The sequence below is a fragment of the Notolepis coatsorum genome, assembly GCF_963971535.1.
Source record: "Notolepis coatsorum genome assembly, contig: SUPER_8_unloc_1, whole genome shotgun sequence".
NCBI lineage: Eukaryota > Metazoa > Chordata > Actinopteri > Aulopiformes > Paralepididae > Notolepis > Notolepis coatsorum.
This window is the reverse complement of record NW_028174873.1, coordinates 1,220,806-1,236,889: the sequence shown is the minus strand read 5'-3', so window position 1 is coordinate 1,236,889 and position 16,084 is coordinate 1,220,806. Positions and strand designations below refer to the sequence as shown.

The window sequence follows — 16,084 nt, the reverse complement described above, 5'->3', positions numbered from 1 at the left end:
TTGCAGCGTTGGATCAATAAACGCGATCGATATTTGGAATGGCGATCAGAAATTGGACTAACCTTTTTGGAGAACGTGTGATCTGAGGTAAGGAATCTATTTTACCAGTCTTGGGGTAATCAGAGCTTTTTTCACAGATATATCAACGTGGGCCCTATATGTGTGTGTGTGTGTGCGTGTGCGTGTGCGTGTGCGTGTGTGTGCGTGTGTGTGTGTGTGTGTGGATCAGGAAATAGATCATAGATTTTTCAGCCCGCTTCTCTAGCGTGCATTAAGTACACATATACTATCGATAATCTAGCGTTTATTTGAAAACAATTCATAAATAGGCCGAAGAATGACAACGTTTTTTGTGTATTCCACTAAAGGGCGATTCCTGTGGAATCTCTTTTTTTTCTGGAAATTTCCAAAAACGAGCGGTTTTCAAAATGGTATAAAACGGAAATGTACCCATGAAAAAACAATCCGTTTCGACAATGTTGACTGCAAGCAAGTCATTGATAAGCGACGGGCGTATTAGACACATAGCCATAATTTAAGATATAGTTTATGCGTTCGCAAATGTGCTCGCCCTCTCATTGAATAGAGCACTGGCACTCAAGCGCTAACCCCCCCCCCCCCCCCCCCCCCCCCTGGAGGTCCAAGGTTCACCCACCACAGTCTCACAGTCTCCTGTGGGAAACACTGAAGACTACAAACCTGGTCACCCACTTCCTGTAGGAGAGACTCTGAAGACTACAAACCTGGTCACCAACTTCCTGTAGGAGAGACTCTGAAGACTACAAACCTGGTCACCCACTTCCTGTAGGAGAGACTCTGAAGACTACAAACCTGGTCACCCACTTCCTGTAGGAGAGACTCTGAAGACTACAAACATGGTCACCCACTTCCTGTAGGAGAGACTCTGAAGACTACAAACCTGGTCACCCACTTCCTGTAGGAGAGACTCCAGCAGCTCAGTCTCCTGAGTGAGGGAGGTCTTCTGGCCTGTTGGAGAGGAAACACGTCTAAAGGTCACGCTCAGGGATGGACCATCAACTGAAAATCTACCCCTACTGACAATATGAATAGGTCTTAAAGGATAACTCTACTTTTTTTTTAAATTCGCTTATTTAACATCTTCCCTGGAGTTAGACAAGACGAGACATACCTTTTTTGTCTCTGTGCGTGCATTTTAGCTTTGGGAATAGACGCTCCGTTAGCATAGCTTAGCTTCATCACTGGAAGTGAGGCAGGACAGTAGCCTTACAGTGCCTTACAGTGTATTGCAAGGTCTGACATTGACCAAACTTGATATGCATGACCTTGGTGGGCTCTAGGTCAACTCCTGAAAAGGGGGTCAATGTCAGACTTTGCAATCAAAAGTTAGGGGGCTAATAACCCTTGCCATAATTTCAGTGCGCCCCTAACTTTTGATTGCAAGGTCTGACATTGACCCCCTTTTCAGGAGTTGACCTAGAGCCCACCAAGGTCATGCATATCAAGTTTGGTCAATGTCAGACCTTGCAATACACTGTAAGGCACTGTAAGGCTACTGTCCTGCCTCACTTCCAGTGATGAAGCTAAGCTATGCTAACGGAGCGTCTATTCCCAAAGCTAAAATGCACGCACAGAGACAAAAAAGGTATGCATCTTCTTGTCTAACTCCAGGGAAGATGTTAAATAAGCTAATTTAAAAAAAAAGTGGAGTTATCCTTTAACAACCTAATTTTGCATTCACCCATTCACACACCATGCGAGGTGCCGACCTGCTCATCGGGAGCAATTTAGGGGAAGGAACCGGAATCGAACCAGGAACCTTTCAGAGTATCAGATGACCACTCTAACTTCTGAGCTACTGTAAATGCATTCCTCCAGTGCATAGCCCGGTTCAACACGACAAACACATGCATTCCTCCAGTGCATAGCCCGTTTCAACTCGACAAACACATGCATTCCTCCAGTGCATAGCCCGTTTCAACTCGACAAACACATGCATTCCTCCAGTGCATAGCCCGTTTCAACTCGACAAACATGCATTCCTCCAGTGCATAGCCCGTTTCAACACGACAAACACATGCATTCCTCCAGTGCATAGCCCGTTTCAACTCGACAAACACATGCATTCCTCCAGTGCATAGCCCGTTTCAACACGACAAACACATGCATTCCTCCAGTGCATAGCCCGTTTCAACTCAACAAACACATGCATTCCTCCAGTGCATAGCCCGGTTCAACACGACAAACACATGCATTCCTCCAGTGCATAGCCCGTTTCAACACGACAAACACATGCATTCCTCCAGTGCATAGCCCGTTTCAACACGACAAACACATGCATTCCTCCAGTGCATAGCCCGTTTCAACACGACAAACACATGCATTCCTCCAGTGCATAGCCCGTTTCAACTCGACAAACACATGCATTCCTCCAGTGCATAGCCCGGTTCAACTCGACAAACACATGCATTCCTCCAGTGCATAGCCCGTTTCAACACGACAAACACATGCATTCCTCCAGTGCATAGCCCGTTTCAACACGACAAACACATGCATTCCTCCAGTGCATAGCCCGGTTCAACTCGACAAACACATGCATTCCTCCAGTGCATAGCCCGGTTCAACTCGACAAACACATGCATTCCTCCAGTGCATAGCCCGTTTCAACTCGACAAACACATGCATTCCTCAGTGCATAGCCCGTTTCAACTCGACAAACACATGCATTCCTCCAGTGCATAGCCCGTTTCAACACGACAAACACATGCATTCCTCCAGTGCATAGCCCGGTTCAACTCGAACAAACACATGCATTCCTCCAGTGCATAGCCCGGTTCAACTCGACAACAATGCATTCCTCCAGTGCATAGCCCGTTTCAACTCGACAAACACATGCATTCTCCCAGTGCATAGCCCGTTTCAACTCGACAAACACATGCATTCCTCCAGTGCATAGCCCGTTTCAACACGACAAACACATGAAAAGTAGGGATGCTCGATATTGGCTTTTTACCGATACCGATATTGTCCAACTCTTAATTTCCGATACCGATATCAACCGATACGGATATATGCAGGGTTTCCCCCCCGAAAAAACTGAATAATTTCAGGTAATTAACATTACATATCTCTTGTTGTGCAATTAACACAACGTTATGCATACTTTTGACAATAAATAAAATCTGAATTAGTTCTTATTTGCTTGCCTGGTAAATAAAGGTTATAGATATGTAAACAAAATAAATAATAAAAAAAATTGAAAACCGATACAGATATTTTCCGATATCACATTTTAATGCCAATATCGGTCGATATTATCGGACATCCCTAATGAAAAGTATTACAACAACTTTGTGTTGAAACAGGCTATGCGCTGGGCTATGCAGGAAGAGCATGCTTGTGAATGAATGAATGAAAACTTTATTAACAGATTGCAGATTTTCAATTCATAGTACTGGGAATGTGCTGTGGAGGTGCCGCGGGATGGGTACCGAATTTGGTACTTTTGAGGTACCGAACCGAAACACGTCGGTACTACCGAGTATCGAATCAAGTGAGATTTTTTTTTTTTTTTTTTTTTTTTTTTACTTTTTCTTTTCATGTCACGTTCACACGCACATATATGCTTACCTAGGATTTGACTTGATTCAACAACAAAGCAGTCGGAGCAATGACAAGCCGAAAACTGTCGAAATGTAGTTATTTGAAGTTTGGATTTATTTTTTTACGACTGAGGTAGGTAAATTAAATTTCTTGAGACTAAAGTACCAAAAAAAGGTACCGTTGGGTACCGGTATCGATTCACAGGTACCGGTACCGGTATCGGTTCAACCCATCCCTAGGCAGAGCATGGCTTGTTCTGGGAATGAGCTAGTGTGAGTATGAACTACCTACCCATGGAGGGTGATGAGTTTGAACTACCTACCATGGAGGGTGATGAGTATGAACTACCTACCCATGGAGGGTGATGAGTGTGAACTACCTACCCATGGAGGGTGATGAGTATGAACTACCTACCCATGGAGGGTGATGAGTTTGAACTACCTACCCATGGAGGGGTGATGAGTATGAACTACCTACCCCATGGAGGGTGATGAGTATGAACTACCTACCCATGGAGGGTGATGAGTGGGATGCACCGAATGGGAAATTCTTGGCCAAAACCGATACCGAAAATAGGAAACAGTTGGCCGAAAACCGAATGCCGAAAATGATTCATAGAATAGAATTTTTTTTACCAATGTTGTTCAGCTACCTGATTATGGAAGAATATATGATTATGGCAAAACTTAACTCAAATAATAAATAATCACTATTATGGGTCCATAAAACATTTATTCAGCACTTCTGAATGCATACAGTACATTAATTCCAAGTCAAGTGGCGGACATCTGTGCTCTACTGAGCGCACCTTTCTAGTCCGCAGATGAATGTGCTCTCTTGACTTTGGCACAGTAGACGCGCGACGTGTATTCTCGAGAATGATAATAATAATGCTCTTCAGATTATATTATCAACGACAGACAGCGTCAATGTGAGAAACACAATCCCCCCCCTGTTAGTCTATTGAAGACATTTGTAAGGTTTTTTTCAAAAAATGCATTGTTTTATATTTCTAATCAAGTACTCAAAACCATCATTTTTCAGCCTCAAGAAATCAGGCTGTTATGGCCTGGCTCCGCCCATAAGCACTTTGAGTGACAGTGCCACACAGTCTGCCTGGTGGGGGGGGGGGGGGGAGGGGGAGGGGGAGGGGGAGGGGAGAGAGAGAGAGAGAGAGAGAGAGAGAGAGAGAGAGAGAGAGAGAGAGAGAGAGAGAGAGAGAGAGAGAGAGAGAGAGAGAGAGAGAGAGAGAGAGACCGAGAGAGACCGAGAGAGACCGAGAGAGAGACGAGACAGAGAGAGAGACGAGACCGAGAGAGGAAAAAAAAAAAAAAAAAAAGACAGGCCGTTATTGACAAGGCCCCTCCCTCCCTCTCTCTTCCTTTCTCTCCCTCTCGTGATGAGTCCGCGCGGCAGAGAGAGAGAGAGAGAGAGAGAGAGAGAGAGAGAGAGAGAGAGAGAGGGGTGAGAGAGAGGAGAGGGAGGGGGGGTGGGAGAGAGAGAGAAGAGAGAGAGAGAGAGAAGAGAGAGAGAGAGAGAGAGAGAGAGAGAGAGAGAGAGAGAAAAAAAGACAGGCCGTTATTGACAAGGCCCCCTCTCTCCCTCCCTCTCGGCTCTCGGTGATGAGAGTCCGCAGCAGCTTGTGGTTTTTTTTTTCTTCTTTCTTTCAATCTCCCGTTTGCGGGTGTGTGGCGCGCGGCCGGCAGGTACCCCCCCCCCAAGTGCTCTCTATCTCTCTCTCTCTCTCTCCCCATGCAGAGTATGAGGAAATGGTTTCGCTGTGTACAGTCAGTCTAGGTAGAATGTGGGCGGGCATTAGCTACAACCACAGAGCCAATCACATCACTGTCTGCTACCCAGCGGCCGTATGACGTATATCGGCCGTTCAAATCAAAATGGCCTGATTTACTGGAGGAGGAAAGGGGCTGAGCTGAATCACAGCAATCCGCCAATATGGTATTTAGACACTAAAACACATTGATACGAACTCCTATTACTATAATACAATGCTAGAGACTGAAAAATGACATTTATAGTACATGTAACTGAGGGGTACAATTCCCTGACTGTATTACTAGATATGATACTTACTACCACTCCTTTGTACTTAATATTCGGCCACCCAGTACACGGCATAAATATATTATCATGAACACTCTCACGTAGATGAAACGGATCCAACACAAATGTACGAAGTCGAAGTATGCGTTTATTACTACACAGCAATGGTGTGTAGAGCAAGCACTTAATCACTTAATTACATTTATGAATTGAAATAGTATGCACTTTTATGGCAAAGAGTATTCGTCGGTATATCAATAGAGAATGTCCAATCTCTGATGGCGCAGGTGGTAAATATACGACCTGGAATAGTTAAGGAATAACAGCAATGATACTTTAATGATTATATACTAGATACACTAAGGGGGGGTTAATCCGGTCGCTTGTAAGCCGACAGGAGTAGGAGGGGGGGGGGGGGTAGAATCCGGCTGCCTCGTCCGGCCAAGGGTATCCCAGGTGAACCCACTGTAGTGCCGTTCAATGCGCCGGTGATCCTTGGACCACAGATGAAAGCAGGTGGACTCTTTGTGGGCCGGCTCTCTCCGGTCCACGGGGGAGAGACGTGAAGCGACCTCGTCTTGCAGAGCGTCTCCTCACCTTGCGTCCTCTCCAGGGGGGGGGTTCCAACACACGGCAGTGTCGGGGGTCTTTATCCATGGAATAATCAAAGTATACAAAGCATAATCCGTGCCTGGGAAGGCGGGCTGTCGTCGGTAGAATAATCCGGTATACAGGTCCACTCGCTCGTCGGCTCTGGGGCTCCTCGGGTGCAGCTTCACATGGGGTCAACCACCCTGGGTAGGCAGCCAGTTCTCTGCCCGAAACGATGGGGTACTGACTACGGTAGTATTCTCACCGCACGAAGCACTATATATTAACAGACTATTATTAGCTTAATAGACTACGTCCAACTCGACGATATAGTGCCAAATATGACTATTCAAATATTAATATACACGATGTCTCAATACCGATGGTAGGCGAACTTGGCCTTACTCCCACACGTGGCGTCGCGGGGAGGCTTTACGTCTGTGACTCTATTGGAGGGTAAGAAACTGGACTGAAAAGGAAGTCCTACTTTAGTAGCGCAGTATATATACGCACTATGAACAAATAGTCCCATTAGTGGTGCGGTAGCCAGATTCCTACGCGGAACTAGGACTTGTTCGTACATGTGGAGCGGTACGTTTGAACTGGGTCTGAGGGGTATGGCAGCCTGGCACCAAGGTCTCGACCAATAGTAGAATGGAGACTATTATGGGATGTTCAGTAGGCTAGAATGGATATTCAATGCATATTGTACAAGGAATATACAAGGGATATCAGGGAATATTAGAGAATATACAAATACAATTAAATATATATATATAAATAAATATATATATTCGGTTTAATCTGGCCCTTCACAACAGCCACCCCCTGAATAGGTCCCAGACCTAATCAGTTAAACAGAGACAGATTAATCGCGTTGTCTATTTACACATAAGGGTTTGCTGTAGGGGTCAGTCAACTTCACAAAGTCATAGGGTTGTAGGGTCATGGTCATCATCGATTGTGTCTGGGAGTCGAGGCAGTTCTATGAGCCTCGCCACGGGACGGGTGTAAGTGCGACCCTGGACGAGCACTTCAGCTGCTCGGACCTTGCCGTCGGCACCGGTGATCACTTTGCTTACGCGGCCGGCCGGCCACATAGCTCTGGGCAGTGATTGATCAGTAATCATGACGACTGTTCCTTCTGTCAAATTGTCTCTCTCCTTTACCCACTTCTGGCGGGTCTGTAGAGACGGTAGGTAGTGCAGTAGGAAATTGTTCCAAAACTTGTCGGCTAATACTTGGCTGTACCTCCACATTCGTCGGCCGTTCGCTTCTTCAGGCCGGTACATTGTCTGGGGTAATGCAGGATCTAGCCGCCCCATCAGGAGTGTGTTGGGGGTAACTGGGTCGATATCCGCCACATCACTGGAGACATATCCGAGGGGCTTCGAGTTAAGTACTCCCTCAATCTCCGTGAGGACTGTCATTAGGACTTCTTCCGCCACAGTCTGGGCCCCAAGTACTGCGTACAGGGCTGTCTTTATGGAGCGCACTTCTCGTTCCCAAGTGCCACCGAAGTGGGGTGCGTTTGGGGGGTTGAATTGGAAATCAACCTGTGCTGGAGCGAGGTGGGTCTTAAGTTCTGGGCCCATAGCTTGGAAGCTCTCTCTCAGCTCTCTTTCGCCGCCTTTGAAGTTTGTCCCATGATCGGACAATAGGGTAGACGGTCTTCCTTTCCATGATGTGAATCTACGGAAGGCCATAAGGAATGAGTCTGTGCTCATGGTCGGGAGAAGCTCGATGTGTATCGCTCTGGTGGTCATGCATTTGAATACAATACCCCACCGCTTCTCGGTTCCTCTTCCTTTCTTTATGTGCAGCGGGCCAAAGCAGTCCATACCCGTTGAGTGGAATGGCTTGTCACCGATTCGGAGGCGACATGGAGGAAGGTCAGCCATCCTTGGTATGCTGGGCTGCGCGCGCCACTTGCGGCAGTCTAGACATGTTCGCTGGAAGCGTCGTACCGCCTCTCTTCCTTGTAGGATCCAGTAACGACGTCTGATTTCCGCGAAGACTCTTTCTGCTCCTGCGTGATGTACATCCTCATCGTATTTCTTTATAATCAGCTCTGTGACCTTGTGTCGGCTGTTCAATACGATCGGGTATTTAATGTCATCCGGTAGATTGGGGGCTCTGCGTAGGCGACCACCCACTCTGATGAGGGTATGAGCGTCGCTCTCGGGGGCCAGATGAATTAATCTGCTGTCGGATGGGACGGGCTTTCCTCCCTGTAGACAGGCCAATTCATCGGGGAACGAGTCTCTCTGGGCTCGCTGCAGTAGAAGCAATTCTGCTTCCTCGTAGTTAGCTGCTGACATATCAGCGGGGGACTTGCACTCCGGGTGGTACCGCAGGAATGTTCTTTGTTGTGCACTCTCTATGGACGTGCAATCGTCTATGTTAGGGTCGGTGGAGGCTACGGTGCTCAATCCACAGAACACAGACTTCTTAATTTCCACCTCCTCTGGACTTGCTTCCCTCGGGATAGGCATGGGCCACTGTCCTTCCGGGAGTCTTAGGAATGCGGGGCCGTCACTGTAGACATTGCGACGGGTGAGGTCATCCAGGGGCATCCCCCGGGTGATGACGTCAGCTGGGTTCTGTTTTGTATCAACGTAGCGCCACTCTGTTTCTCCGGTTAACTCTTCGGTTAAGTCTTGAATCTCGGTGACTCTGACTCCCACGAAGACTTTGTACTTGCATGAGTCCGATTTGATCCAGGCGAGTACCGTCGTGGAATCTGACCACAGGATTGTTCTAGACACCGGTATGGTGAGCTCACGTTGGATGAGCGTGGCTAGGTGCGCTCCGGCTAGGGCTGCGCAGATCTCTAGACGTGGGATAGATTGTTGCTTGCGTGGGGCTATTCTCGAGCGGGCGAGGACAAATGCTGTGTAGATATCTCCCCCCTGGTCTTGGGCCCGCAAGTAGGCTACTGATCCGTATGCGACCTCTGAGGCGTCACTGAAGACGTGTAAGTCCATTTTACATGTCTCTGGCCTCACCGTGGGTGGGAAGTAGCTTCGGCGCATATTAACGCCTGGGAGTGAGTGGAGCTCCATCTCCCACTCTCTCCAGGTGGATGCAAGGTGTGCGGGAATGGGGTCGTCCCAGCCCTGGTCCTTGTCCCACAATGCTCGTACAATCATTTTTGCCCTGGTGGTGTACGGTAGAATACATCCTAGCGGGTCATATTGTCGGGCGAGTGTTGTGTACACACTCCGTCTGGTGGTCGGCGCCGCCGCCGGCCTTCCCTGCTCCGTAGTCAGGGGCTTGTGTCTGTAGTGAAGCGAATCTGTTTTGAATCGCCACACCAATCCCAGGGTCATCTCCTGGGCTTCTCCCGGGATTGTAGCCATCCAGGTCTCGCTGCTGGCTGCCTTGTCCTCGGAGGAGAGGCTGCGCAGTACTTGCGGATCGCTGCTGGCCCACTGCCTGAGATCAAAGCCGCCTTTGATCAATGAGGCGCGGAGTTTAATCAGGAGAGCCTCGGCTTCTTCTTGGGTTGAAAGGCTTTGTAGACAGTTGTCTACGTAGAAGCTGTTCTTTACGCTGTGTCGGACCTCTTCGTCCGCTGCTGGGTCCTCTGCTACATGTTTCTGTAGTGCAAATGTAGCACAGCAGGGGCTGCACGTCGTTCCGAAGGGGAGGACTTCCCATTGGTAGATGGCTGGGTGCTCATCTCCTGGCTTCTCTCTCCATAGGAACCGTAACAGGGGCTTGTCCGCCTCTACTAATCTCACCTGCAGGAACATTCCTTTAATGTCCCCGCTGATGGCCACCTTTTCCTGGCGGAAGCGGAGTAGAACGCCGAGTAGGGAGGGGCCGAGTGTGGGACCGGGCAGTAACTCTTTATTTAGATTTTGGGATCCGATCTGGTAGCTGCAGTTAAATACTATGCGGTCTTTACCGTTGTGATGGACCTTGTGGTGGGGCACGTACCACGATTCAGTGGTCTGGTCAGCCTCTTTAATGTCCATCTTTGTGACGTGTCCCGCTGTGATGAGCTTCTCAATCTCAGCGCGGTATACACTCTCTTGGGCGGGGTTCTTGGCTAAGCGCCGCTCCGTGGTCGGCAGGTACCGTTCTGTGGCGTCTGTCTTAGCGTGGAAAGTAGGCATTCCTTCTCGCCGCAGGAGTGGCGTGGCGTATCTCAACACGCCGTTGACCGGGACTCTCTTGGTCCCTGTCTCGAGGAGGTGAATGGCGTAAATGTCATCTTTAGAGCGAATGTCTTTCTTTCCGTTCTTAAAGGGCATTTGTTCCAAGGTCCATAGCCGCTCTACGTGTTGCAGGAGTGCGGTTTCTCCCTCTGTGACTCGGGAGTGGAGACATCTAGTGGCTGTACTTCGGTTGAGAGATTTGGCGAGCGGGCCTTGGAGAGTCCATCCCAAACGGGTCTCGACTGCTGCAGGACAGCCTCGGGGTCCGGTATGAACCCGGTCTATCGGGACAATGAGGTCTGCATGGTCGGAGCCTATCAACAGGGTCGGCATAGCATTGTCTATGAGCGGGATCGGTAACTTGCGCAGATGTGCATATTTCTCCATCAGCTTGGCGACGGGGTATGTGTACCGCGACAGCCCTATTTCTTGGCTGGTGAAAGCGTCTGTAATCTGGTACCGTCGCTCAGGCTGGCCGCTTGCTGCGATAGAGAATGAGACATTCTCGCCCTTTATCGTCTTCAAATCTCGTCTTATTGTCCGAATTGTCATTTGGGTTTCGCTTCCCCGCAGCCTTGCTGGGCCGCAGCGGAGGCGAGCAGCAGGGTCTTCTCTGACCCGTCATCGAGGACGGCGTAAGTGTCCAGGACTTTATTCTGGTAGCTTAGTGTCACACGCACTACTTTTAGGAGTACTCGGGCTCCACTGCTGCTGGCGGGATCGATGTACATGACGCTCGCTTTGCGGCTGGATGGTGCAGGTGAAGGGCGCCGTCTGTTACTGTCGTGAAGTATGTCCAGATGGGCTCCATCGCACTTGGTGCACCTTTTCTTTAAGCGGCATTCGGCTGCCATGTGTGAGCGCGCACAGCGAAAACAGCGCTTGTTGGACTTTATCCATTGACCTGCTTCCTCCGCGTTCAGCTTGGGGAAGGAGTCACATTGCGCTAGCCAGTGTTCTTTCTCACAGTAGGAGCACACTATCTTCCACTTCTCCGTTCTGGAGGGGGTACTGTGGCTCCTGCTGCTCGGTACTGACTCCGATTTGTGCATCACAGTCACCGATCTTCTTCCATCATTTAGTCGTCTGGTTCCTTCTCTGGAGCCAGGGGTGCTCCGTCCGAATGTATCTAGCCGTAGGCTGCTGACTTCTCTCGCCAGGAAGTCTGCTAGATCGAGGAGGTTCGGTTCGGGGCCATTCGGGTCTCTGTGGTCCCTCTGCCGCCTAAAGCGCTCCTGACGAGCGGGCGGCAGCTTCTCCAGAATCCTTTCCACATTTGAGTTGGCGTAAAGTTCATGCCTCCCCTTCTCTCTTTGCGCTCCCAACATCCCTACCAGGGACTGCACTCTGATGGACAGGTCGTCCAGTGCTCGATTGTCTATTGCTGGGGGTAAGCGGTCGATGTGTCGGATCTCCTGGATCACGTAATCCCATATGCGCCCATACCTCTGGTCCAGTGCTACCAGCGCTGCTGTGTATGGGGTGGTGGAAGTCGCGTAGGCGAGCGCTATATTATGTGCGCGGGGTACCTTTAAGTGCTTCAGTAGGATGGCGTATTTGTGGCGTTCATCCAATACATCCACCAACATGGTCTCCAGACACATGCGGAGTTCTGTATACTGGGCCCGGTTCTCTTGGGTGAAGTCGGGTACCATAGGCGTGCCAATGTATGACGCTGACTGCGGATACATCGGCGAGCGTTGGGGGAGAGGCCTCCTAGGCGAGTCTCCTCCCGCTCCTTGGTATGGGCTGGTACCGGCAGTGTACCATGGCCCGCTTGTCCAGGTGCTGTTCCTCGGTGCGGGTCGTGCGTCGTGCTCACCCGTGTATAGAGTCGGGGGTCTGTAGCGCAGCTCCGCGGGAGTATAGCCTGGGCTGTACCGGACCTCCTGGTCCGGTAGAGTACTGTGCTGTCTTCGGGCGTGGTTCTCCTCCTCTTCCTCTTCGTCTTCAGTTAGGTCATCCAGTGCTTGTAGTCTCTGGTTTAGACTCTCCACAGGATATGCTGCTCCTTCCCGGTTGCTAGGTCTCGCTTGGACCGGTGGGGGGAGGTGGTCTGTGGGGGGTATAGACCTCGTCTGTTGGTCAAGTTCAGGGTTGTTTACTCGGCTAGGGGATGCCGCCCTGGAGGTGTGTCTAGACGAGTTCCTGGAGCCTCTGGCGGAGGGAGAGGGTGTTGTCCGTCTGATCAGCTGTTCTATTAGTTGCGACTGCTGTCTGTCGCGCGCTGCGTCCCGTTGAGCACCGGCTCGTTCTCGGGCCACATTCTCTTCCATCTGAATGCGTCTTATTTCTAGACGTATCTGCTCGTGTTCGCTTCGCTGCTGGATCTGCAGTCGGTCGCGTTCAGCAGCGGCGTTCAGGCTGATGAGGAAGGCCTGCTGTAGGGTCCTCTCTGCCTCGCTGGGAGAAGGCGGTTGTATAGGGGAGCCTTCCCTCGGGGTACTCCTTGCGGAGCCTTGGAGCTCTATCTCCACGGTGCTCTCCCCGTCTTCTTCCGTGCCGAGTTCTCTCTCGGTAGCGTTGTATTCCTCCCGGGACTCATCGGGGACTACTTCTTCAGTACTGGCGGGGTGTGAAGTCATGTCTGGTTCCCACTGGTCCCCACCGTGAACTTGGTCAGTTACATTAGAGCCCGTAGGGGCCTCTATGGTCGGGGTAGTCTGGGCGTTGGGGTTAGACATACTTTTACTTTCTAGTTTTACCGCGTTTACTGTTAGTAGAAGACTAGGTTGTTGACTGACAGCGTAGGCCTCTAAGTACTGAGGGAGCCGTCGTTCGCGCTGCGGGCGTTGGTTAGGAGGATCGTTTCGTGGAGTGTTCATCATAGGCCATTTCAATATTAATAACACTATATTAATATTACACTAATTACCCTCCGGCTCGAAGGACCAATTGTAACTGAGGGGTACAATTCCCTGACTGTATTACTAGATATGATACTTACTACCACTACCTTTGTACTTAATATTCGGCCACCCAGTACACGGCATAAATATATTATCATGAACACTCTCACGTAGATGAAACGGATCCAACACAAATGTACGAAGTCGAAGTATGCGTTTATTACTACACAGCAATGGTGTGTAGAGCAAGCACTTAATCACTTAATTACATTTATGAATTGAAATAGTATGCACTTTTATGGCAAAGAGTATTCGTCGGTATATCAATAGAGAATGTCCAATCTCTGATGGCGCAGGTGGTAAATATACGACCTGGAATAGTTAAGGAATAACAGCAATGATACTTTAATGATTATATACTAGATACACTAAGGGGGGGTTAATCCGGTCGCTTGTAAGCCGACAGGAGTAGGAGGGGGGGGGGGGGGTAGAATCCGGCTGCCTCGTCCGGCCAAGGGTATCCCAGGTGAACCCACTGTAGTGCCGTTCAATGCGCCGGCGATCCTTGGACCACAGATGAAAGCAGGTGGACTCTTTGTGGGCCGGCTCTCTCCGGTCCACGGGGGAGAGACGTGAAGCGACCTCGTCTTGCAGAGCGTCTCCTCACCTTGCGTCCTCTCCAGGGGGGGGGGTTCCAACACACGGCAGTGTCGGGGGTCTTTATCCATGGAATAATCAAAGTATACAAAGCATAATCCGTGCCTGGGAAGGCGGGCTGTCGTCGGTAGAATAATCCGGTATACAGGTCCACTCGCTCGTCGGCTCTGGGGCTCCTCGGGTGCAGCTTCACATGGGGTCAACCACCCTGGGTAGGCAGCCAGTTCTCTGCCCGAAACGATGGGGTACTGACTACGGTAGTATTCTCACCGCACGAAGCACTATATATTAACAGACTATTATTAGCTTAATAGACTACGTCCAACTCGACGATATAGTGCCAAATATGACTATTCAAATATTAATATACACGATGTCTCAATACCGATGGTAGGCGAACTTGGCCTTACTCCCACACGTGGCGTCGCGGGGAGGCTTTACATCTGTCACTCTATTGGAGGGTAAGAAACTGGACTAAAAGGAAGTCCTACTTTAGTAGCGCAGTATATATACGCACTATGAACAAATAGTCCCATTAGTGGTGCGGTAGCCAGATTCCTACGCGGAACTAGGACTTGTTCGTACATGTTGAGCGGTACGTTTGAACTGGGTCTGAGGGGTATGGCAGCCTGGCACCAAGGTCTCGACCAATAGTAGAATGGAGACTATTATGGGATGTTCAGTAGGCTAGAATGGATATTCAATGCATATTGTACAAGGAATATACAAGGGATATCAGGGAATATTAGAGAATATACAAATACAATTAAATATATATATATAAATAAATATATATATTCGGTTTAATCTGGCCCTTCACAACAGTACATGTCACCTTTAATAAGTTAACGTGACGGGCATATAGTAAATAAGGATATAAAGCATGTTAAAGACGCATTTATTGGACGCGTTGCGCGCTGAGTTTACATAGAAACAGCGCAACACATAGAAACAGCGCACATGTAATGACTGAAGCCACGTTTTGATGACATCATCACAACAACACGCATTAGGTTACAGGTTGTTTCTGTTTCGCTGATATATTTTCGGTGAAAAAACTCTTTCGGCCGAAAGCCGAAAGGCCATTTTTGGTCATTTTCGGACCGAAGACTTTCGGTGGCCGAAATTTCAGTGCATCCCTAGTGATGAGTATGAACTACCTACCCATGGGGGTGATGAGTATGAACTACCTTGTAACCTACCCATGAGGGTGATGAGTTTGTTCTTCAGCTGGTTGTCCAGACGAGCGATCATCATCTCCACGGCGTTCCGGATCTCTCGCACACGCTCGTCCTTCGCTCCCCTCACCGCCTCCACATTCCTCTCCTGGAGGACGCAACAGGTACAGTGTGTGAGAGAGTGTGAGAGAGAGTGTGAGTGTGAGTGTGAGTGTGAGAGAGAGAGAGAGAGAGAGAGAGAGAGAGAGAGAGAGAGAGAGTATGAGAGGAGAGAAAGAGAGAAAGAGCTGAGAGCATGACTCTTAAAGGTTTGGTTCGTTTAACATTAAAAGGTTAAGTCTTCCGCCCCCAGGAGATGTCTGAAAAGCAATGCCCTGTTGCCATCAAGTGGATATTATCTGCATTGCAGGCTACAATAGGATACATTTTTCCAAGGGGGCAGGAAGGTGTTCTTTGGACCTGGGCTACTATAAGTACGCAGAGCGTCCCACTCTATACAACCAGTTTACCCATAATAACCAACCAACTAACTAACTAACTAACTAACTAACCTGACAAAAGAAGCCACCCAACTCCTCGTCCAATCAACAGTCATCTCCCACCTCGACTACTGCAACGCACTGCTAGCTGGCCTCCAGACCACTGCCACCAAGCCTCTTCAACTCATTCAGAACCTGATCTCAAACCTACCGAAGTCGGCCCATGTCACCCCACTTCTCAGGGACCTGCACTGGCCCCCCATTGCTGCACGAATCCGCTTCAAGGCCCTCGACCTGGCATACCGTGCGGCAAAGGGAACCGCTCCCGCCTACCTCCGGTCAATGGTCTCTAACTACACACCCTCAAGACCCCTACGCTCTGCATCTTCTGGCCGCCTCAGACCTACTCCTATCCAAGCTCCGGGAGGGTCATCAAAGAGAAGCCGCCTATTCTCAGTCCTTGCCCCACAATGGTGGAATGAACTACCCACCCCAGTTAGGACAGCCGGAACACGTCCAAT

General features: G+C 49.5%; 1 protein-coding gene across 2 annotated transcripts in view; it reads right to left on the bottom strand.

The window, feature by feature from the left end:
- Positions 1 to 16,084, bottom strand: part of trim37 (tripartite motif containing 37) — a 146,747-nt gene that overhangs the window by 108,684 nt on the left and 21,979 nt on the right. For both annotated transcript variants that reach the window (XM_084338360.1, XM_084338361.1), the window contains 2 exons: positions 15,109 to 15,232; positions 920 to 987 (listed from right to left, as the gene is read on the bottom strand). In XM_084338360.1, the coding sequence (XP_084194486.1) occupies positions 920 to 987; positions 15,109 to 15,232 (192 nt within the window). The remainder of the gene's footprint in view (positions 1 to 919; positions 988 to 15,108; positions 15,233 to 16,084) is intronic.